At 41.4% G+C, this 25,296-nt stretch overlaps 1 protein-coding gene across 7 annotated transcripts in view; it reads right to left on the reverse strand.

Annotated features, from left to right (window-relative positions):
* LOC142436562 (histone deacetylase 8-like) overlaps window positions 1-25,296 on the reverse strand; it is a 158,786-nt gene that overhangs the window by 46,249 nt on the left and 87,241 nt on the right. The window contains exon 5 of one of the 7 annotated variants that reach the window (XM_075540134.1): window positions 463-517. The exons of 5 other annotated variants lie outside the window; for them this stretch is intronic. In XM_075540134.1, coding sequence (XP_075396249.1) covers window positions 478-517 — 40 coding nt within the window. In that variant the 3' untranslated portion in view covers window positions 463-477. Of the gene's footprint in view, window positions 1-462; window positions 518-13,076; window positions 13,222-25,296 lie in introns of those variants that run through there. One more of the 7 variants, XM_075540135.1, reaches the window with a different exon arrangement.

A 25,296-nucleotide genomic window follows, 5' to 3' on the forward strand; every position in this document is an offset into this window, starting at 1 on the left:
TCCAGGCACTCGATTTGCTTTAAAAATCTAGCTCAGTCTTCTGGTACAGGGAAGTGATTAATCATGCCTACTTTATAGCACACTGTGAACCCTGATCAATGTCAGGCCCTGCTTGTGTTTTGTCCCTCCTTTTCCACATTCACATCACTTCCATTCCCCTCTTCAGACTAATACCCCCTGCTGGGTGCTTGGTGTGTGTGTGTCCTTATAGGCATACAGCCATGTGCACTAGACCATGCTGCTTGGTGAATGGGCTTTCAGCTTCCATGAATGGTACTGCAATATAAATCTCATTCTGTTTTTGAACTTTTCAACTCCTTGCAATGTCATTAAGAGTTATTGTCATGCTGCATATCAATTGTATGTGCTGCTGCGTGCCACTTGGTCATGAGCAATCATCATCTTTCTTTTGTTTCCTTCTTCAGTTGTCTGTTGATTGGCATCCAATTCGGCTCCAACTCTTCTCTACTGCAGGTATCAGTGTGGTGACCATTCTTGTAAAAATGTCCCAAGGGCCCTGTGAATTGGATAAATAGCTTGGCCTATATACCCAGGAAATATGTGTTGGGCTGCTAACCCCAAGGTGAGCAGTACCAACCCACCAGCTATTCCATGGAGCAAAGAGAGGCTGTCTGCTGTCGTAAGAATTTAGTTTTGTAAACCTAAAGCAGCAATTCTATTGTGCCTTGTAGGGTTGCTAATGAGGAAGAATCAACTGGGGTTTTGTTTGCTTTTATACATCCAGGAGAGAGCTTTGATGGGGGAGATATTAAGTGCTTGGCTGCTAACACAAAGGTCAGTAGTTTGAAGCCGTCTTCCACACACTGTGGGATAAAGGCATGGCTGTCTACTTCCCAATAGAAGCCTTGAAAAATCATGGGACCATTCAGCTTTGTTTGATAGGGTCACGAGGAATGAAAGTCAACTCAGTGACTGCGCTTCTTTGGTTGTACGCCCAGGAGGGGCTCACTAGGTCCTAGGGTCCATTCAATGGACTTTCACTAAGCTCTGCCAGATTGCTGTGCAGCAAACCTGCATCATTAGCAGTGTTTCTCTCCTTTCCCCGGATCTCCAATGACACTTGGTATGTTTGACTTTCTAACTGTTGCCCGTTTGATGGTTTTAAAAGGCCAAGCACAATAAACTCATCTATCCCAGGCACTTTATGGTTCTGTAGCAGATTCTTAGGGTTGCCATGCTACATTCCTTTGACCCATCTCCGACACCATCTCACTGCCTTCCAGTCAATACCGACTCATAGCGATCCTGTGGGGCAGTGTACAATTGCCCCCTGCGAGTTTCAAACACTACAACTCTTTATTGGAGTAGAAAACCCCATCTTTTTTCCTTGGAGCTAGTAGTTTTGAACTGCTGACCTTGAAGTTAGCAAACCAACTTGTAACCACTGCACTTCCAGGGCTCCTCCTGATATCCATCATAGCAGTGGCGAAAGGCTCTATGTAAGTGCAGGCTCCTGCTGAAATGGTGTCTTATCACAACTGTGCAGCACGCAGCTCTCCATGTCCTTCTGCCTCGAAGCCTTTTCAAAGGCATGGAAAGCCAAACCCAGGAAGGTAGGAGAGGTCACCTTACTAGGAGGAATGCTCAACACCACTACAGGCGAAGAAGAGCCCAGCCCCATGTTTCTGGTAGACAATTCTAGGACAGAACCCATGTTGCTCAGAAGTCCTGGGGGAATCAAGCCCCTGTATCCTACATTAAAAGCCTCAACACCCCGTTCCCATTGTGATTGCTTCTCCCCCTAACTCAGTCTTGCGTCCGCTTTCCTATTCCCACTCCCTGCCATCAGATCTCAAATAGCCTCCCTGCACCCAGGCCTCAGGAATAAGCTCGGCATGCACGGGCACTCAATCAAAGACACACATATTACTCTGAATTTCCAAAAGAACCCTGTGGCCTACGTGTGTAATCCCCAGTTCACAGATGAGAAATGGATTGAAAAACAGTGACACACCAATGATCACACAGGCAAGGGTTCAAGTCTGTGTCTATCAGTTATTCTTTTATTCAAGTATGCCTGAGAAGACTGGGTCTTAACACTTGAGCAATCTTCTTGGAAGAATAAGGCAAACTACAGAAAACACAAAATGAATATCGCTTTTGTTCGTTTACCCATTTGCAAAAGACATAATACCTATAGTGCTAAGAATAGTATTCAAAGTATCTATTACTACCCCCTCAAAGCTTACGTACTAGTCACCAAACTCAAACAAATAAAATGCTATCAAGTTGATTACAACTTATAGCAACCACATATAGGGCTTCCAAGACTGTAAATCTTTACAGAAGCAGAGAGCTTCACTTTTCTCCCCCAGAGTGACTGGTGCATTTGAACTACTGACCTTGTGGTTAGCAGCCCATTGCTAAATGATTAGTTCCATAATCATTACGCTTACTTAACTCTACATTCTTTTAATTATTTCTCTATCAGTCCAAATTGTATCTGGCTACATGGGAAAAAAACAAACTGACTCTAGTGGTCTAATCACAAAAGCTTCATTTTTCTTATATTAACACCAAAAATACCAAACCAGTTGCCACTGAATTGATTCTGATTTACAGTTACCCCATATGATTCAGGGTAGAACTGTGCTCCATGAAGATTTCAAGGGCTGAATTTTTAAATGTAGATTGCCAGGTTTTTCTTCCAAGGCATCTTTGGCTTAGCAGTGAATTGTGTTAACCCTTTGCACCACACAGGGGTTTGTCTTATACAATAGTAAGTCTTGAAATAGGTAGCCTAGGTCTGGCGTATTTGCTCAGGGACTCATCTTGGATATAGGAGAATGCATGCTTTTTGGTCTGCCAAACTCATGTAACCTATGTGACTCTCCCATCTTTCAATATTCTGACTAGGGAGCATGACAGCAGAAGAGCCAAGGACAAAAATGAAATGGGTTATGCCAGAGAAGTGTTTTGCCTTAAACAACAACAAAAACTTTCTTGGGAGTCCTACTCAGTATCTTTCACCTACACATATTTGGCCCAAACTGGGTCAAATGTTTATGCATAGCTGCAAGGCAGCCTAGGAGTGAGCGATTTAAGTAGGTACATTATCACCCTAAACAAAATTGAGCTTCTATTAGTAGTAAGAATGAGAAAAATGGATACTGTTTAGGCATATAGCAGGGTTGGGTAGAATTCTATTTTGTGTCTTAATTTACCTTTTGAATGAACTCAGAAAAAGTCATAGAGAGTAGAACAAAGGGATGGATGTGCATCCAGCCACCTCAACTACTCATTTCTTTTCATGCTCTCCCTCTAGCTTCCCTGAATAGTTCTTGGTTACACATTGGGCTGCTAATTGCACGGTCGGTATTTTGAAATCACCGGCTGTTCTTCGGGAGAAAGATGGGACTCTACTCTGTAAAGAGGTACAGTCTCAGAACCTCACAGGTACAATTTTATCCATGTCCTGTAGGGTCGATATGAGTTAGCATTGATTCAATGGCAGTGAGCTTGGTTTGGATAGATCTGTGGAATCTTAGGATGGAATAGTTTGAATACACAGAAAAAAATTCAGTGGAATCATAACCCTCCAAATAATTACCCTCTAAAGCCACAAAGATCAACTGTGTCCAGCATGGTGACAGTTTAGCATATGCCATGGGGACATTGCTCATATCCCAGTGTTGTTAATCAACAAAAACTCACGCACTGCCACTTATAGTGACCCTATGCACAATAGAATAAAAGCCTTTCTAGTCCTGTGACATCCTCACAATGGTCATATTTTAGCCTCTTGTTACAGCCACTGTGTTGATCCATCTCATTCCGGGTTTACCTGTTTTTTGATGATGCTCTACCAAGTATTTTGTCCTTTTCTAGGGACTAATTTCTCCTGATACCATGTTCAAAGTATATGAAATGAAGTTTTACCATCCTCACTTCTAAAACACATTCTGGCTGTACTTCTTCTGGGACAGACCTCTTTGTTCTGCTGGGCATTCGTGGTATATTCAAAATTATTTGCAACATCATATTTTAAAGGCATCATAATTTCTTCAGTCTTCCTTATGTATGGTCCATCTTTCACATGCATATGCCAAACATTACCATCAAGTCTTTTGTTATTCATAGTGACCATATAGGGTTTCCAAGGCTGTAAATCTTTACAGGGTCAAATAGCTTCCTCTTTCTTCTGTGGAGCAGCAAGTGGGTTGAACCACCAACCTTGCTGTGAGTCATTCAACCCATACCAGACACTGAAATTAAGACTCCTTTCACATGCATCTAAGGTGATTAAAAATATCAAGGCTAAAAGCAGGCATAACTTGCTAATCCCCAAAGTAAAACATTTGCTCTTTCACATTTTAAAGAGGTCTTTTACCACAGATTTTTCCAATGAAATACGTTGATTTATTGACTGCTGCTTCTGTGAGTATTGATTGTGGGTCCAAGTAAAATAGAGTTTAGCTACATTTCTCTATTTGTAATGATGTTTTGGGTTTATATTTGTTAAGTTGAGAAGACATTTGTATTCTTAGTGTTGAAGACTAATTTATATGAGCTTTATCATTAAGTACTTCAAGGCCTATTGACTTTCAGCCAGCAAGATTGGGTCATCTGCATAACACAGGTTGTTAATGATTCTTCCTCCAATTCAGATGCCTCAACTTCTTCATACAGAGCAGCTTCTCAGATTATTTGAATAAGTATAGTGTGATAGATAGGTAGGTTTATAGTGCCAACCTGGCCAATAAGAACATGTGGGATTAATAAGTTCGCAGTTTGATTCGTGGGCAAAGAGATAAATGGCTCAGCAAGCCACACCTATCTCTCAGTTGCTCTCTGGTGATCAGACCAGTGTGTGGCTGCCTTACCTAGTTCTGCAGTTTGCTGCCTGGCTGTACTGCCATATTTACTGTTGCATGGAAGTGAGTTAAACTGAGTCCTCTGTACTGCTATGTGGACTAATTAGCTGTTATATTCCTTCGTGTTCTATCTATCTATCAAATCATAAATGTCCTGGTTTTGTTTCTCTAGAGAACCCTGTCTAACACATATGGTGAAAGGATATAACCACAACACACACTCTCCTGATTTTAAACCACGCACTATCCCCTTGTTCTATTCGAACCACTTCCTGTTGGTTTGTGTACAGGTACCACAGGAGCACAATTAAATGTACGGGAATTCCAATTGTTCTCATATGTATTCATATGCTACCCAAAGTTTGTTATGATACACAGTAAAGTCCTCTGCATAGTCAATAGTACATAAGTAAGCATTTTCCTTGTATCCTCTGTTTTCAGCCAAGGTCCATCTGAAATCAGCATTGATATACCTTGCCTCATGCCCTCTTTTAATACAGCCTGGATTTCTGGCAGCTTCCTGTTGACATATTGCTATAACTACTTTTAAAGTTATCTTCAATAAAATTGTACTTGCATGTCATATTAATGTTATTTTAAATTAATTTGCAGATTTTGTTGCATCATATTTCTTTAGAATGGACACAAATATTAATCACTTCCAGTTGGTTGGCCAGATAGCTATCTTCCAAATTTCTTGACATGGACTATCACTGCATGAGCGTGTTGAAATATTTCCATTCCTATCCCTTCCTTGCTTTGCACTAATGCTTACATTGCAGCTTCAACTTCCTCTTGGCCTTTTGAACTAGTAGAACCTCAACTAATTCTTGGGTACAGAGACTCTGTATACTCCTTCCATGTTCTTTGGATTCTCCCTGCATCATTCAATAGTTTGATAAATAATCCTTCAACATTTTAGTCCAAGGCTTGGATTTTTTCTTCTGTTCTTTCAATTTATGATATGCTGACTGTACTCATTCCTTTTGCTTTCCTAATTCCAGGTCTTTACACGTTACAATATAATTGTTTACTTTATTTTCTCAAGCTGGACTTTCAAATTTTTCTGTTCAACTCTTTTATTTCATCATTTCTTCCATTTGCTTTAGCTGCTTTAGGTTCAAGAGCAAGTTTCACAATCTCCTCTGATATCCACTGTAGTATTTTCTTTCTCTCCTGTATTATTAATGATCTTTTTGAGGAGCCCCCAATAAAATAATTTATGATAAATAAATAAATAGCCCCAGTTCACATGACAAAAAAAAAAAAGATTGATGACCTTGATGCTATTTCACAAGTCTTCTGGTAGCTGATCATTAATGTTCAATATGTCCGAACCATTCTTGAGATAGGCTCTAAATTCAGGTGAGATATTGTGATAGTAAAGTTTGGTGTCAATTTAGCTTGATCAGGATCTTCAGAAGGTGCAGGTCACAATCTCCTTGGGGGTGTGACCTATTTCATAGCTATAAGTAGACTGTGGAGAATGGGCTCACTCTTTTTCTTCCTGATGAAAAGACCCTGGACCCTATGGCTAGCTTCTTGGGATGGCAATCACCATGAGACCTGCTGACCCTAAGAGCTGTCTGTGGCCTGCCAACTGCCTGCTGACTTTGGATTCTCCCAACTCTGCCTCCACCAACCTGTGGTTTTCCTGTTTCTTGGGCTATTCCTCCAACAGCTTCATGAGTCTGGAAGGGCCTCTAGTTTGCATCTGATTTATGGGCTGGAGTTGGACTGGGGTTTCTTGTTGTGTGGACTTCTTAATGTAAAATTATTTATTGATATAAATTTCCTTCTTCTACATGTATCAGTATCACTGGTTTGTTTCTCTAGAAACCCCAGCCTACCACAGATATAATGTAGGCTGTATTTGGGCTCTTTTGCGTTCTTATTTTAATTTTCTTCAGGTATGACTTGAACTTGCATATTAGTAATTGATAGTCTGTTACATAGTTGGCCCCTGGTCTTATTTTGTCTCAATGATATTGAGCTTCTCTATCATGTCTTCCCACAGATTTAATCAGTTCCATTCCTGTGTATTCCACATGTATATATGCCGCTCCTGTTGTTGAATAAAGATGTTTGCAATGAGGCAGTTATTGCTCTTGCAGAATTCTTTCGTGCATTCTTCAGCTTCTTTTCGATCCCCAAAGCCATAGTTTCTAATTACTCTTCCTTCCTTTATGTTTCCATGTGTGCATTCCAATTGTCAGCAATTATTAATGCATTTTCAGTACATGTGTGATCAATTTCAGACTAAAGAAGTTGGTACAATTCTTCATTGGCTTTAGTGGTTTGTGAGAAAATTTGAATAATGGTTCTATTAACCGGCCTTCCTTGCGTGTGAAGATAGATATTATTCTGTCACAGGCAGCATTGCATTTCAAGATAGATCTAGAAATGCTCTTTTTGAGGATGAAAGAGACATTCTTTTGAATTTGTTATTGTCAGCATAGTCATTCTTATCATTTTAAGATTCAAAGGGACTATTTCAACTCACCAATGCCTAGGATACTGATCTTTATAGGTCAGATTCCGTGTTTTATGATTTCCAATTTTCCTAGATTCTTATTTTTCACGTTTCATGTTCTGATTATTAATGAATAGTTGCAATGATTTTTCTCATTTTGAATTATAATCCATCAGCAAATGAAGGTGCCAGAAAGCTTTAGTACACTTTGTTGCTAGATGCCTTCAAGTCAGTTCTGTCTCATAATAATGCCTACACAACAGAATGAAACATTGCCTGGTCCTGCTCCATACTCAAAAATTTTGTTATGTTTGAGCCCATTGTTGTAGGAATTGTCTCGATCCATTTGATCGGGTGTCTTCCTCTTTTTGCAACCCCTCCACTGTAATGTGTATGATGTCCTCCAGGGACTGGGCTGTCCTGATAACATCTGCAAAGTACAGGAGATGAAGTCTCGCCATCCTATCTGCCACGAACATTTAGCTGCACTTCTTCTCAGACAGATTTGTTTGTTCTTCTCTCCACCCATGGTACTTTCAGTATTTTTTGTCAGTACCTTAATTCAAATGCACCAGTTCTCCTTCAGTCGTTCTCATTCAATGTTCAAATTTCACGTGCATAAGATGTGGCGGAAAATACCATGCCTTGGGCCAGGCGCAACTTAATCCTAAGTGAAATTCTTGATCTTCAGTACTTTAAAGTGGTTATGTGCAGTAGATTTGCCTAATGCAATATGTTATTTGGTTTCTTGATTGTTGTTTCCATGATCATTAGTTGTGAATCTAAGCAACACGAAATCCTTGATAACCTCAATATTTTCTCCATTTATTATGATGTTATCTCCAGCTCCTGTTGTGAGGTTTTGAGTTATCATTAAGGTGGACTCTACTTTGAGGAAGCTCTCTTTCTCGGTGATATTTTGATTGTTTTGCAATCTGAGGGGCTCATTTTCTGGCATTATATCAGACAATATTTTACTGCTATGCAGAAAGTTTTCAATGGTGAATCCCTCAGAAGTGGACTGATTGTTTTGTCGTCCTGTCAGTTCTTAGTCTGGAAGCTGTGTTGAAATCTGTTCACCGTGGGTGATCCTGCCTGGTATTTGAAGTACTAGTGGACTAACTCCCAGCATTACAGCAAAGCACAAGCTACCACAGTGCAGCAAATTGACAGATGGGGCGGGGGAGGGGAGTTGTCATTGTTAGACACAGTTAATTTGGCTCTAACTCATAGCACCCACATTCTGTTTCCTCACAGTTAATGTTGGAGTCTGTTTTTGCAGCCAGTATGCCAATTCATCCCATTGAGGACCTTCTTCTTTTTTTCACCACTCCAATTTATCAAGTATGATATCCTTCTCTAGGGACTATGCTCAGCTGTTAACATGTGCAAAGTATGTGATATGAAGTCTTGCCATTCTCACGTCTAGGAAGCATTCTGGCTCTACTTCCGCCAAGAAAGATTTGTTCCTTCTTCTGAAAGTCCATGGAATATTCAATATTCTTCACCAGCATCATAATTAAAAGACATCAACTTTTATTTTACCTTTCATAATTATTGTCCATTTTCAAGTACATATGAGGTGATTGAAAATGCCATAGTATGATAGTTATATAATTTTATGTCAGTTTGAAGATATGTAAAAGTGTAAGGTTGGTATCCAATCTGTCAATCACACCATAGCCTGATGTTGCCTCTTTGTGGCCATGGCCTTCTCATAAGGAGGGCCCTGGGAACCTCCCCTTCTTTTTGCATTCACCTGACTGCTTCCTGCCCACGTTGAGAGCTGCCAGAGTCTTGCCATGCTTCCATCGACCTTGGGTCCACAAGACATTGCAATCACTGGCCTTTGACATCCCTGCATTCTGCATCATTGCATGTAACTGCGTAAGTTGGAAAGGAACTTATGGGCTAGTGTTGGACTTATGGACTTGAGTTGGACTGGCCTGGGATATTTCCTTGAAATAGAAATATTATAATGACTTCTTGATAGAAAACTATTTATTGCACATATATGAGTGGCACTTGATTTGTGTCTCTAGTCAGCCTGTCTTACATCCAGTTCACTGCCATCAAGTTGATTCCAACCCTTAGCAACTCTATAGGACAGGGGAGAGATATCCCTGTGGGTTTCCAATACTGGAACTTTGTATGGGAGCAGAACTGCTGATCTTGTGTTGAGCAACCCAACTGGGTTGGTTCTGACGCATTATGTTTGTAACCACTATACCACTAGGGCTCAGCTGTGCCTTATTCTTCAAAGTGACATCTTTTAACACTGGAAATTGGTCTTCAGCAAGATCTACCAGTGTACTCGGTCATATGACTTATTTTCTTTTTACACTGTTTTGATTGTGATGTGAGGGAAAATCTACAGAGTAAATTGATTTTCCTTACAATTCATGCAATGTTTTATGATATTGATTGCAATACCTACAATGCAATACTACTTTTCCTATTCCCTCCCATTGTTTGCCGTTTCCATTGGTCTTTGGTTCCCATTCCTTCCTGCCTTCTGAGTAACTCCCTGACAAATGCTGGGCTCTGAATTGTACATCGTTGACAGTATAGGTCTCCTATTTGGGGGCTGAAAGTTGAGCCATGGAGGTGAGGTCAGGTGTCAAATGGGAATTCCACTAGTGCCTATCATATCCTAAGGTTAGTCTTCTTATTTTGAGTTCTATTTTTTCCCAAGTTGATCCAGGGCCTACTACTGTGAGTACTCTCAGAGCAATCTGCAGTGAGAACCCTATGCTATCTTGGTCTTCTGGACTCAGCGCTGTGGAGCCGGGGCTTCATGTGGTCAGTGAATCCCTTTCATCTTCTTTTGATGCTATCTGTGTAATTCTGTATTTTGAATTTCTCTTCCATTTTTTCAGCTAGTGAAATGCACATGCTTTTCATTTTTGCTGTCCTAATTCCAGGTCTTTGCACCTTTTCATATAATTCTCTATTCCATCTTTTTGAATTCCCCTTTGAAATTTTATGTTCAGCTTCTTTATTCAGCGTCTTTACTTCATCAATTATTTCTATATTTCTCTCTCTCTCTTTTTCGTACTTCATCATTTCTTTCATTGGCTTCAGCTACTCCACATTCAACGTGACATCCATTTTGTCTTTTCTTTAGTTTCTATCTTTTTAATTATCCTTGAATTTCTTTATTTATGATGTTCTTGATATTATTGCAGAACTCTTATCATCTCAGGTGATTTGTTTTCAATGTGTCAACTTTCTTCTTGAAATATCCTCTAATTTAGATGAGATATACTCAAATTCATACTTTGACTCTTGGGGACTTGTTTTAATTTTATTTGAATTCGAGTTGAATTTGCCATTGATGGTTTGTTCCACAGTTGGTCTCCAGTCTCGTGACTGATGATATTGAACTTCTTTATACCGTAAATACTTGAGTATAAGCCGAGTTTTTTTCTGCACATTTTTTATGCTGAAAAAGCACCCCAGCTTTTGGGGGTAAAATTAGTTGCCTTGGGTTATACTCGAGTATATATAGTAGTTTATTTCAACAGATGTAGTTGATTTAATTCCTGTGTATTTCTATCCAATATACATGATCCATGTCTATGGTTACTGTTTACATCACTGAAAAATAAATGTTCAATCAATAAGCCATCCTTATTGGAATATTCTGTCATGAGATCTCCCATGTGGCTTCCATCCCCATGGCCATATTTTCTAACTAGTGATCCTCCTCCTTAGTTTCCAATTTTTGCATTCAAGTCATCAGTAATCTTGATTGCATGTTTCATCAATTTCAGACTGAAAAGGTTGGTAAAAATCCTCAATGGCTTTATTGTTAGCATTAGTGGTTGGTGTGTCAATTTGAATAATAACTTTATTAATTATTCATCCTTGTAGGTGTAATATATCCTACACCTAACAATGGTGAACATTGGAATCGATGTTGAAACATTCTCTTTTTTAACATGAAAGTCATCCATTCCTTTCAAATTTGTTACTCTGGTATGTAAACCATATTATTATGACATTCAAAATGGCCAATACCAGTCTATTTCAGTTCAATAACACCTAGAGTGTTTGATCTTTATGTGTTCCATTTTTTCATGGCTTCCAATTTTTCTAGATCCATATTTCATGCATCCCATCTTCTTGTTAGTGGTTATTGCAGTACTGCTGTTTCTTCTCATTTTGAGTCATTGCCACATCAACAAATATAGGTCCTGGAAACTTTATATCACTAAGGTCAACACTACTTTGAGGAGACAGCTCTTCCCCAATTATATTTTGAGTGTCTTCCAACTTGAGGGGTTCATCATCCTGCACTATATGAAAAAATATTCCACTGCTATCAATGTGCTCCACAAACACCACTATTTTTTTCAGATGTAGATTGGCAGGTTATTCTTTCTAGTCTATTTAGCTTGTAAGCTTTTCTGAAAATTTTCCACCACGGGTAACTATGCTTGTGTTTGAAATACCAGTGGTATATCTCACAAGTTATGATAGTGCAAGAACCTGACATGTCTGACAACTTGGCATGCTAGCCTAATTCCGAATGGCCAGCACATCTCTCTTCCTGCTTTCTCTAGTTTCTGTAGACCACTGTACCTGAGCATTCATGGCTTAGGAGGTTGTGGAGTTAATTCTTGCTTCCTGCAGTAACCCTTAACCAATGACCCATAGGAGTTGTTGGACAAATAGCCACACTCCCTCCCATTCTGGGCAGAATAACTAGTGGATTTTCTACAGTGTCTCCAGTAGATTAACCTCCAGTTGCTCACAATTTTAAATTGTTTGATAATGTACTTTTCATTGGCTGCCTTCTTTCCCTTTTCTGTTTCCCATTTCCTTATTGATATCTCCCCCAAAAATGGCTTAATTAAAACCTTTGTCTCAGGATCTAATCCTATGGGGAACCAAAACTCAATCACACAAGACATTTGTCAAATCATGGACTTAGTGGTTATATCTATTATATGTGTAGGTCATGGAAGAGGAGAATTCATACCATCACTTTGAATAGTCATTTGGAGTGCCAACCGGGTCCCCAGCATAGATCCTGGACATCAAAACTCACTGTGTCCTGTATCATAACACTTCCTTTTAGACTTCTGTCATTCAAAAAACTCAACAAATAGTTTGCTGTCTCACTTCAAATTTTGTAGTGTGCAAATATGGCTATGTTTTCATTGTGTGTTTAGCACTGGACAAATCAGCTTTGACCAGGAAGGTGAAGTCATGTGGAGAAAAAAACCAAAAACACTAGCAGCTGTGTGTTGTGGAAGAAAACCCTGTGGATGAAGTGCAATTTTTAGGGAACAGAGACCAGCAAGATAAACCAATAAGTGTCCACTGTTCTGATGTTAAGGAGAACCCTGGTGAGGCAGTAATTAAGCACTTAAGGGCTAATTAATCAGCAGTTCAAACCCACCATCTTCCCCAAGGAAGAGTTACGATGTGGCAGTCTGACCCCTTTAAGATCTACATTTATTGCCACTACCAACTGATCTGAGAGGGATAGCATTAGGGAATCCTGGATAGCATTCTTAACGAGCTCTAATGGCAGAGTGGACTCCTCATTGAGCTCCTAACCACAAAGTAAGTGGTTCTAACCTATCATTTGGTCCATGTGAGAAATATGAGTTTGTCTGCTCTGGTAAAGATTTAAGCCTTGGAAAATGAAAGGGTGAAGTTCTATTCTATCTTGTAGGGTCTCTATGAGTCAGCTTCAACACAATGATAATGAATTTGCTTTGGAATTTTGGGATAGAATAGGAGAAATATGTGCAACAAAGTTTAAACTTATTTTAAAATTTAGGGGTATTGCTCAGAGAGAGATTCTTGGAACCTACAAGACTGTTGTCCTTAGGCACCTTCAGATCTGGAACTGAACTCACTCCCTTGGCTCAATCTTCAGCCAAACAATAGGTAGATCTATAAGGTAAAAAGTAACACTAATCAACTATTTGAATCAAAAGGATATAATTTATTCAAAGATAAAGTTCAGAAGGGTCAGGAAAGAAGGGGGAATGGAAACAGGAAATACAAGGAGGAAGTGCGATAAGTGATATTACGTTGAGCAGACTGCAATCAATATCATGAAGCAAAATATGGGTGAACTGTCACATGGAAAACGGATGTATTCTGTAAACCTTCACCCAACTCACAATAAAGAGATTTTTTTTCAGCCTTGGAAACCTATGAGGCAATACTATTCTGTCCTATAGGGTACCCATGAGTTGAAATCAACTCAGTGGCAATGGGATATTGATGCTGATGCTTTCTTCCGATTCTAAAAAATAGGGTTATTAGCAATTATTGTGGAAATAGCATGAATGAGACTATGTAAATGGGGTTGGTTACAGATAAATTCTTGTAAATGTTAAAGGATAAGTGATTCAGGATGGACTTACCCAAACAGAGAAAATTATTGCAAGATTTTGTTCCAGGGATAAAATAAAAATAGGCTTCCTGTGGGTAAGGCTTAAGCCTATAGATATGGAATTTAAGGAACTGGTATTCCATGATGGTCACCTTCCCGACACAATCACTCAAGACAAAAAGTGGGTGTATAAACAAATGAGGTGAAGAAAGCTTATGGAGCCTATCTATCAAAAGATAGTCTAGGGTTTTAAAGACTAGAAGGTTCACAAGTGGCCATCTAACTCAGAAGCAATAAAGCGCACATGAAAGAAGCACACCAGCCTGTGTGATCACAAGATGTAGAAGGGATCAGGTATCAGGCATAAAGAACAAAAAGAATCATATCATTGTGAATGGGGGAGGGTACAGTTAGGGGATCCAAGATCTATCTGTAGGCAACTGGACAACCCCTTACAGAAGGGTCGCTGGGAGGAGATGAGCCAGTCAGGATGCAGTATAGCAACGATGAAACATATAACTTTCCTCTCGTTCCTAAATGCTACCGCGCCCACTCTCATGATCCCAATTCTACCTTACAAACCTGGCTAGACCAGGGAATATACACTGGTCCATATAGGAACTGGAAACACAGGGAAACCAGGACAGATGACCCCTTCAGGACTGGTGCTGAGAGTAGCAATAACAGGAGGGTGGAGGAAAGGTGGGGTAGAAAGAGGGATCTGATTACAAGGATCTACATATAACCTCCTCCATGAGGGAGGGACAACAAAAAAGTGGGTGAAGGTAGATGTCGGACAGTGAAAGATAGGACAGAATAATAATTTATAAATTATCAAGGGTCCATGAGGGAGGGGGAGTGGGAAGGAGGGGAAATGAGGAGCTAATACCAAGGGCTCAAGTAGAAAGCAAATGTTTTGAGAATGATGATGGAAAGAAATGTACACAGTGGATTTATGTATAGATTGTACTAAGAGTTGTAGGAGGCCACAATAAAATGATTCTTTTTAAAAACCTCAAAGAGCAAAATACACTACGGTTTATTGTACATCAATGATACTTAAATAAAATTACATAAAAGAGTGGAAAAAGAAATGGAATTTAAGGTAAAGAAAGTATTCCCTTTGAAGACCATATTTCAAATATATATTTAGGCAGGCAATTAGATAAAGACATTTTAAGTCTGGGCTTCTATACCTGCCATCTGTCTGTTATGAAAAGTATAATTAGCAACTAGAATCTCTCATACAAAATCAACTCAATATTGTCTTTCTGGTCTGACTTCCGTGGTGTTCTACTCTGCTTTGATGGAGCTCATCATATCATGACTCTATAACAAGATTGAGGAGTTATTTGCATTCTTATGTGGAAGGTAAATCTGTTTGGCCATTCTGTTAGACTAGTTCATTTTCTTTCCTACCATCCCATCTGCCATTTTAATTCAAAACAAGGAGAAAGGCATGTATGTGCCTTTTGAGGAAGGACAAGATTTTGGTGTGGAAGAAATTCTCTTCTAGACTGCAAGGTAAGTATTTACCCCCTCTAGCCCTGTTGGAGGAGGGGAAAAGGAAGAGAGACAAGGCAAAGAGAACAACATAGTTAGTTTCATGCCTCCTTACTTTACCTGGGGATTGAGGGGAATATCAGTGCTATGGACCTGTTATGCTCCCCATTTGGAAGCATGAAGAATAGAGGTTGCCAGGCAGAGCAGCCCTATGGGAAGTCACTGAAGACAAACATATAGAGTGCCATCAAGTCTATTGTGATCCATGGAGACCTTATATGAAATGGAATGGAGTGCTGTCTTATCTGGCACCATTGTCACACACTCCTGAATGTTGAAGTCCATTGTTGCAGCGATTAGGTCAATCTGCCTCAACAAGGATCTTCCCTGTCCCTCTATTTCATCAAATATGTTGTCTTCCTCTAGCAATTGTCCACTGATAGTGTGTCCAAAACACATTAGTCAGTCAGTGTTCTCTTGTCATCCATAAGGTTTTCTTTCAGTAATTTGTGGAAGTGGACTGTCAGGCCCCTCTTCCTTGTCTGTCTTAGTCTAGAAGCTTCACTGAAACCTGTCCACCATGGGCAATCCTGCTGGTATTTGAAATTCTGGGAACTGAGCTTCCAGCATCATAACAATACACAAAGCATTATAGTACAACCAACTGTCAGATGAGTTGAGGATATCTATATCTATATCTAAATGTATATCTAAATCTATATCTATATCTATAGATAGATAGATATATGGAGGGAGAGAGTAAAACTGGCAATGCAGTCTGATTAGGCAGTATTCTGATGATCTGCTGCTAACAGAAAGTATCCCCACAATTAAGATCTTAAAGTAATGATAATATCAATTTTGCTCACAAATCTGCAATCTGGGCAGAGCTCAGTGAGGACACTAGTTTTGGCTTCATCAAGCATTAGCTGGGGTAGCTCAAAGACAGAGGCTGCAGCTCTCTTAAGACTCACTCCCTCACACGACTGATACTTCTATTGGTTGGAGCTCAAGAAGAACCCTATATGTGACATTTTCATTTGGCTTGGTCTTCCTTGCAATATCCTGACAGGGTCCCAATGGTGAACAACCCAATACGACCAGGTGGAAGTCACAGAGCAACACTTCTGCCATAGTCAAAGGCCTGCCAAGATGCAAGGAAGTGGGAAAGCAGGCCCTGTTTTTGGAAAAATGAACACAAACTCATCTTGTAACAAGAGAATGTGCGATGTGCAACATTAGGACAGTCATCTTTGAAGGACACAACCTGCCACGAGCCAAGATACAGAGACAGATTTCTATGAAAGCGGAAGGGCAGGACTTAGACTTAAAGATAAAGCTACAGACTTCATAGGACAAGAGCAATAGGGAGACAAGCAAAGGAAAGCTCTAGGACGCAAGCCTAACATGGCTAAAGATAGGGACAATGTCAGGACTGAACTGGAAGCAAGCAGACACCTGTGCAAGGCAGAACCCGTGAAGTTGTGAGTGCCTTCAAAGCTAAGTCAAAGTACCTTGGGGTGTGAGAAGGGAAGGAACAGGAGAAGGAATTAATGGGTAGGTTTATGGAATTTGTAAGTCTGGGGACAGAGCATCAGGAATAGCTGGGTTCTGGCACTCAGTTGATACCATCAGAGTTTGAACCTTTTCCGTTCAGTGCTGTTTCCTTTTGAGTTTCACGCAGGCTTCCTGATGACAGCTGTAGTTTTATCTAGAAGCTCAGGAATTCTATTAGAGAGAGGCTCTTTTCCTTTCTAATCATTGGTGGTACTATCAGGTAAGCATTGGATTGCTAACTGCAAGGTTGGCAGTGCTACCCTACCAGCTACCTCATAGGGAAAAAGATGGAACTTTCTGCTCACATAAATATTTACAGTCTGAGAAACCCACAGGGGCCTTCTATGATTCAAAATGGACTCATTGGCAATGGGGTAATTGTTTCTGGGGCATTTTTAGGGTTAGATATCATTAACCTAGCATGAGTCACATACTGAGTCTGACCCAGTCCCTTTGGACAGAGCAAAGTCATGCCCTGACTAGGCAGGCCTGGAGCTGGCAGATTGGATCAATGCCAGCAGAAGCATGGAGATGGAGCATGGTGGAAGAGTGATCCCAAAGATACAAGCCATGTGCTGTGAGTGGAAGAAGGGCAAATGAATGCTGCATTAATTAACCAGTCATTGACAAAATGAGGTTGCATAACAAATGGCTCCAAAACCCAGCAGTTCAACACACAGCCCAACCCCTTCCCTCCCACACACACAGTTCTTAAAATTCAGCATCAGGGAGATTAACTGTAACTGTGAACTTGGCACTTCAGGGCTTGGAAGAGATGACAGTGCATGTAAAGGCCTTGGGGCAGGAGAGATCTTGGTGTGACTGAAAGCCCAGAAGAAGACTAATTTGGGGGAGGTGAGATAATAAGATGGAGTTTTCAGTGAGCATTTCCTTGAGAGCCTTCAAGCAAAAGCGATTTTTCTATATTCATGTTTTAGAAGTAGATCTCCACCCATTGGGTAAACTTTGGGTAATGGATTGGTGTCGGTATGCAGGGAAAAAATAAATGGGCTTGTTATGGATTAGGAGCCTGTGGTAGTCACCTAATCTTGTGTCGAGTTAAGGATTAGGAGTGTAGGCGTGGAGTGTAGGCTGCCAATCTGGAGATAGTCAGTGAGATTTTTATGTGGGCATAGCCTTCTCCTGAGAACTCTGAGAAATCTGGTACTTCCTCCTTGGAGGTGGAAGACACCTCTCTCTCTCTCTTTCTCTCTCTGCGACTCCTTGGGAGACATTGCAGAAGGCAAGCCAAATGGATGCGACCAGACCTCTGAAGCCAAAGAAGCCTCAGAGAGATCGCTGCCAGCACTGAGATGCTTACAATGCCACTGGATCCACAAGACTTTCCACCCATTGGCCTGTGATTATCCTGCATTCAGCATCACTGCACAGGTTTTATGGGTCTGAAAAGGAATTTATAGATTGGTATCAGACATATGGGCTAATATCAGACTTATGGATTTGATCTGCACTGGGCTGGGACGTTTGCTTAATGTACAAATACTGATTGATATAAAACTCTCTCTCTGAACTTATAAGGTAGAATTAGACCAGAACATGTACTCTGGTACAGACAGGAGCTGGAAACACAGGGAATCCACGACAGATGATCCCTTCAGGACCAGGGGTGAGAGTGGCAATACCAGGAGGGTGGAGGGAAGGTGGGGTAGATAGAGTGAACCAATTACAAGGATCTACATAAAACCTCTGCCCTGGGGGACGGACAACAGAAAAGTGGGGGAAGTGAGATGTTTGACATGTAAGATATGACAAAATAATTTATATATTATCAAGGATTTATGAGGGAGGGGGAGGAGGATGGAAGTGGGGAAATGAGGAGCTGATACCAAGGGCTCAAGTAGAAAGCAAATATTTTGAGAAGGATGAGGGCAACACATGTACAAATGCACTTGACACACAATGGGTGGATGGATGGATGGATGGATGGATGGATGGAATGACTGTGATAAGAATTGTATGAGCCCCCAATAAAATTATCAAGGGTTCATAAGGAGTGGGGAGTGGGGAGGGAGGAGAAAAATGAGGAGCAGGTGCCAGGGGCTTATGTGGAGAGCAAATGTTTTGACAATGATGAGGGCAATGAATGTATAAATGTGCTTTATAATGGATGGATGGATGGATTGTGATAAGAGTTGTATGAATCCCTAATATAATGATTAAATAATAGGGAAATGATTTTTAAAAACCACCAACTCTCTCTCATACACATGAGTCTCCCTCGATTTTCTCTAGCATACCCAGACTAATACACAGTTCGCCCCTGTCCTATAGGGCGGCTATGAGTTGGCATGGACTTGAGGGCAGTGGGTTTGTTAGGGCTTTGGAGTTCAGCAGGCCTTTGTTGGTGTGTTTGAGTCTATTTTTGTAGCTGTTGTGTGCAGGTCAGTGGCTCATCTTCCAGCACTCTATAGGACCATATTTTGTTGTGACCCATAAGACTTTCATTTGTTAATATTTGGAAGTAGATCACCAGGTCTTTCTTCCTAGTCTGCCTTAGGCTAGAGCAGTGGTTCTCAATCTGTGGGTTGTGACCCATTTTGGGGTCCAGCGACATTTTAACACGAGTCACCCGATTCATGGCAGTAGCAAAATTACAGTTATGAAGTAGCAAGGAAAATGATTTTATGGTTGGGGGTCACCACAACATGAAGAATTGTATTAAAGGAAGGTTGAGCACCACAGGGCTCGAGGTTCCACTGAAGCCTGCCCATCATTGCTGACCCTTCTGGGGTTTGTCATATCGGTGGCACGGCTTCCAATTTCACAGCAACACTCTAGCTACCACTGCACCACGAAATGATAGACAGGTGGTGGACTGTTCTTAAAAGCCACCTGATTTACGATGCTTTGTTTTGACAGCCCTGGAAAATGGATACAGAATCTAGTTTCATAGTCAATGCAAGACACACCTTGGGGCAGTAGGGATGGCATGAAGTGAATAGATTCAAAGTATATTTTAGGGAGAGGAAGGATGAGAGTTAATGCCTGGGGGGGGGGTGTGCAAGAAGGAAGGAAGCAGAGACACCATTGATATTAAGTGCCTGAGTTAAGACAGGAATTTCCAGGGAAGCTGGTGGGTCATGATGGGAGAATTTCACACTCCCCGGGGACAGGGGGAGCATTTATTAGTTTATATGTCTGCGCATCTTCTCAGACAATAGAGGCTTTGTCATCATCAAATGAAGCATGCAGTTGGAGCTCAGAGAGGGCATGCAGTGCAAATGAAGACTGGGTTGGTTGAGATGGGTGGACCAGGGCCACTAGTCAATTCTGAGGAGCTTCAGCAAACCTGCCCAGTGTCTCTTGGAGAGTGGGCATGTCTCATAGCCACAGAGGGCCTTTTAATGTTTTACCTCCCACTGCAGCAGCGTGAGGCTCTATCAGCTCATCCTGGAAAGGAAACATACTACCTGCCATCAGGTTCATTTCTTCAAAAAGGATGGAAGAATACAAATGAAAGACTACAATTTGAAGGGGTCTTAGGCAGACTATCAGGCGCATTAAAGCTTCATTTATTAAAACTTCATTATTCAGAGACATTCTCCCAGTAGGATGTATGCTGGGGTGGGGGTGGGCATGAGGAGGAAGGCTTGGAGCAGGGTAGGGGAACAACCCCACACCCCCAAAAAATACCTTCCCACGAAGCAATTCCAGTGGGCACAGATTAGATAGAAGTTTCATCCTCTGGTCACTTGATGTTTGTCCCTCTCTTTTATCTGAATGCTCTTTCCACATTGCTCAGATGAAGCATCAAATTTATATTAAAATGCAAGTTAGGAAGCATCATCCCCAACCAACCCTGTTCATCAAAATGGTAGTGCTCTCTCCGGGTACCCTGAGTTCAGTTTGTCAACAAGCTGAAGCAGTTGAGCTGGGGCTCTGTGAGGCCCAGGAGCATGAGTTCATTAATATCCGACCCATAATGCCTTGCTGTGTTTGTGCCAACAAAGCCCTGTCACTCCTTACCTAAGGATTTACTCACTCCTTGAAACAGGCATTTATTTACACACAGTTTGACCTCATGATGGTGTTCAGCAGATGTGGATCTTACTTATTTGCATTGTTCTGTGACAGTTGCAAAATTCGTTAGTGGCTCAGGGATCAATCCTCTGTGGACTGCCCTGAAGCTAGATGAAGCAAGCGGGTTCTTGCTGATTCATCCTCCCTCCTTAGGATTGCTTGCTAGTCAGAATAACATAGTGCCCATTAAAGAAACCGCCTGTATCAGTTTAAATTTGTGACCTGGGGGGGAGGGAGGGTCATGATCACAAGTGACAGAAACTGACGCTTGACTAACTTAGGGAAAAAGGCCTATTGGTGGATAAATGGTGGGAAGACAAGAACATGTGGCAAATGCCTGGGCAATCTCAGGGCTGTGAAGCAGGTACTGGCGAAACACTCCTCCTGAGGCCAAAGCGTGCCCTCTGTAGTACATTAAATCACATTCACACACACCCATTCATGTTCACATGGAACCTGAGGCTATGGCCTTACTTGGAGAGGAGGTCTTGGCAGATGTGCTTAGTTAAGGATTTCAAGAGCTCCATCTTTCTGGGTTTAGATTTCAGATGGATGCTACATGCACTGATTGGTGTGTTCTTATAAGAAGAGGAGTGGGCACACAGAGACCCCGTGTGAAGACACTGGCAGAGATTGGATCAGTGCATCTATAAGCCAAGAAATATCAAGGATTAGCAGCAGTGACCAGAAGCAGAGAGAGGCTACTTTGATTCTCCTTCAGAGCTCTCAGAAGGAATGAATCTTGCCCACACCTTAATTTTAACCCTTTGCCCTTCAGAAAAGTGAGAGAACAAATGCCTGCTGTTTAAGTCACTCGATTGGTAGCCATTTGTTACAGCTACCCAAAAGAACCATTATGGATTGATCTGTAGCCCCCTCAAAATATGTGAGAAATTTGAACCTTGGTGGACATGATCCTGTTTGAAAAGAATGGAGTTCTTTTGTAATATAAATGAGGCCCTATGGCCACTGGAGATCCCCTCATAGAGGGGTTTAGAAGAGGAGATGGGTCAGTCAGGGTGCGAGGTAGTACCGATGAAGAACACAGCTTTCCCCCAGATCCTGGATGCTTCCTGCCCCCAACTACCATGATCCAAATTCTACCTTGCAGGGCTGGATATGGCAGAGGTTGTACACTGGTGCATATGGGGGCGGGAGGCACAGGGAATCCAGGGTGGATGATACCTTCAGGACCAAAGGTGTGAGGGGCGATGCTGGGAGAGTGGAGGGTGAGTGGGTTGGAAAGGGGGAACTGATTAAGAGGATCCACATGTGACCTCCTCCCTGGGAGATTGACAGCAGAGAAGGGGGGGAAGGAAGACTCGGGATAGGGCAAGATATGACAAAATAACAATGTATAAATTACCAAGGGTACATGAGGGAAGGGGGAGGGGGGAGGGAGAGGAAAAAAAAAGGAGACCTGATGCAAAGGGCTTAAGTGGAGAGCAAATGCTTTGAGAATGATTGGGGCAGGGAATGTGCGGATGTGCTTTATACAGTTGATGTATGTATATGTATGAATTGTGATAAGAGTTGTATGAGCCCCTAATAAAATGTAAAAAAAAGAAAATGATTAGGGCAAAGAATGTACAGATGTGCTTTATACAATTGGTGTATGTATATGTATGGATTGTGATAAGAGTTGTATGAGTCCCTAATAAAATGTTAAAAAAAATGAGGCCATATGAGAATAGGCTTGAGCCTAAACCTAAACACTTCTGAGTTAAAGGCCAAGATAGATTCAGTAACACACAGTACGGGGAGAAAAATAGCGAGGAATGCCAAGGAACTTTCTGGTATCCACAAAGAAGGACCCTGACCTAGAGTCGCACCCCAAATTTGAACCTGTAAGCTCCAAAGCAGGGGGAAAAGTGTTTTAAGGCTACTAACTTGTTGGATAATTTTTGGTTAAGGAGATTAAGACAAGAACTTAAGACATCCTCCAATCCTTCCTCTGGCTTCGTTCTATTTTCTCACATTCAAGAGTCCTCCCAGAGGATTCAGTCAGGTGGTGGTTGTTGTTGTTGTTCAGTGTCATAGGGAGGGTTTGGATTCATTGTGACCATACATACAACATAATCATACACTGCCCGGTCCTGTACCATTCTCACAGTTGTTCTTAAGTTTGAGCCCATTGTTGCCGCCACTGTGTCAATCCCATTTGTTGAGGGCCTTCCTCTTTTTCATTGCCCCTCTACTTTCCAGAACACGATGTCCTGCTCCAGGGACTGATCTCTCCGGACAACATGTCAAAGTTAAGGCGAAGTCTCATTATCCTTGCCATGAGGAACATTCTGGCTGTACTTCATCCAAGTTAGATGGGTTTGTTCTTTTGGCAGTCCATGGTACATTCATTACTCTTTTACATCAATACTAATCAAATATATCTATTCTTCTTTGGTCTTCCTTATTCAGTGTTCAACTTTCACATGAATATGAGACAGTTGAAAATACCATGGCCTGGATCAACCCGCCCCAGTCCTCAAAGTAATCTCTTGCTTTTCAACACTTTAAAGAGGTCTCATGTAGCAGATTTGACTAGTGAAATGTGTCATTTGTTCTCTTCTCTGCTGCTTCCATGAGAATTGATTGTGGATTCAAGCAAGACAAAATCCTTGACAATTTCGATCTTTCCTCCATTTATCATGATGTTATCAATAGGTCCAGTTGTGAGGGTCTGGGCTTTCTTTACATTGAGTCATAATCCAAACTGAAGGCTTTAATCCTTCAACTTCAACAGCAAGTGAATCAAGTCCTTCTCATTTTCAGCAAAATTGTGTCATCTGTATAATGCAGGTTGTTAATAAGCCTTCCTCCAACCTGATGCTCCATCAGGCACTGCCCCTTAATGAGTTTAGGTCATGAAGGATAGTCCTCCATAGGCACATTGATTATTACACTACCCCCCTCACATAATGAATTCAGAGAGAGAAAATTTCCCCAAAGCAATGGAAAGCTTACTAGAGAAGTGGAGGGTGCTCAAAGCCAAAGGTGACACAAACTGGAAGTCAATACTAGTTTTCAATACCTGCAGTTATCTAATAGTTCACTGCACTATCTACGAAAAGGTGAGGAGAACTGGTGTAATTCCATTAAAAAACGACAATGCAGGGTATATAAGTCCGTCATTCCTCTGGAGAAGAAAAACACATAGTTGGGTTGTAGAGCTTTGTTTGCTAATCAACCGAATGTAGTTGTAAGGCAGGGGTGTGTGTGCACGCATGTGTGTGCGTGTGAGTGTGTGTGTGTGTGTGTGTGTGTGTGTGTGTGTGTTGAAGGGAAAGGCTTGCCATTCTATTTCATAGCCAGGAGAAAGATGAGCCTCTTCCCATATGTTTTGCTCTGTGGCAAGTTACTGATCTACAAGGAACTTTTATTTGACAAGGACATTGCCGAGAAAAAAAAAACGGGAAGCTTGTGTTCATCTCTGCTGAGAGGTGGAGTCAAAGAGATGGGCTTTATAACAGACACCCTGATCGTGCAACCAAACTATGAAATGGCCTCATACATTCAACACACATTTGCTGCACCTCCCCAGTGTGCTGCCCACATATTACCAGGCAGAGTGTTTTATGGGCAGCATTTTAGAGTTAGGCAGGCAGAGGGAGTGGGTGTTGCCTTTACCAGTCCTTGGATTGTTCTGGGACAGGCATGTCTTTTTCCTCTAAAGTAACTGATCGCGTGTAAAGAAGGAGTATGTATATACTCAGTAAGACGGGTTAAACCAAACCCAACCTATGACAATCATCTCAATTGGAACACATAGCGACCCTATACAAATACCCGTAGGGTTTCCAAGTTTGTAACTCTTTTGGGGGGTCAACTACCATATCCTTCTCTTGCAGAACCACTACAGAGTTGAGCGTTGTGTTAGCAGCTGAATGCTTAATCACTGTGCCCATTTTGTTTGCTGAGCCACCCTCAAAACACTGAACAGGTTTTCTGGGTACCAAGTATGTCCACTTCTATGTCTGACATAGGGTGTTTGCTGAGCCGCCCTCAAAACACTGAACAGGTTTTCTGGGTACCAAGTATGTCCACTTCTATATCTGGCATAGGGTGTTTTCTCCAAGTTGATAGGAGGTGCAAATCAGTTACTAGGGGTTTGGCAGAATCAGTATGGAAACTGGGAGGGTGTGTGAAATTTGAACCAGAGTAGAACAATTCCAAGACACTTCCTAGGGATTCCTGGCATATAATATGCAAATGATAGTCAAGATATATAACTGTGTCTCTGTTCTTGGTTCTGTCAGTACCTGGTGTGGCCACAAAGGAGAAACCTGTTCTCCTGCTATTTTGAGCATCTAGTGTGAATGACAGGAGATAAGTCACATGCTAATGAACCCTGGTGGTGTAGTAGTTAAGCACCATGGTGCCCGGCTATCAAAGGATATAGCGTCTGGGGTCTTAAAGACTGGAAGATAAACAGGGGACCATCTAGCTAAGAAAAAACAAAGCCCACATAGAAAAAGCACACCAGCCTACCCCAACATGATCGCTGAAGACAAAGCGGGTGCATAAGCACA

Source organism: Tenrec ecaudatus, unplaced genomic scaffold (assembly GCF_050624435.1).
Source record: "Tenrec ecaudatus isolate mTenEca1 unplaced genomic scaffold, mTenEca1.hap1 Scaffold_413, whole genome shotgun sequence".
NCBI classification, from domain to species: Eukaryota; Metazoa; Chordata; class Mammalia; order Afrosoricida; family Tenrecidae; genus Tenrec; species Tenrec ecaudatus.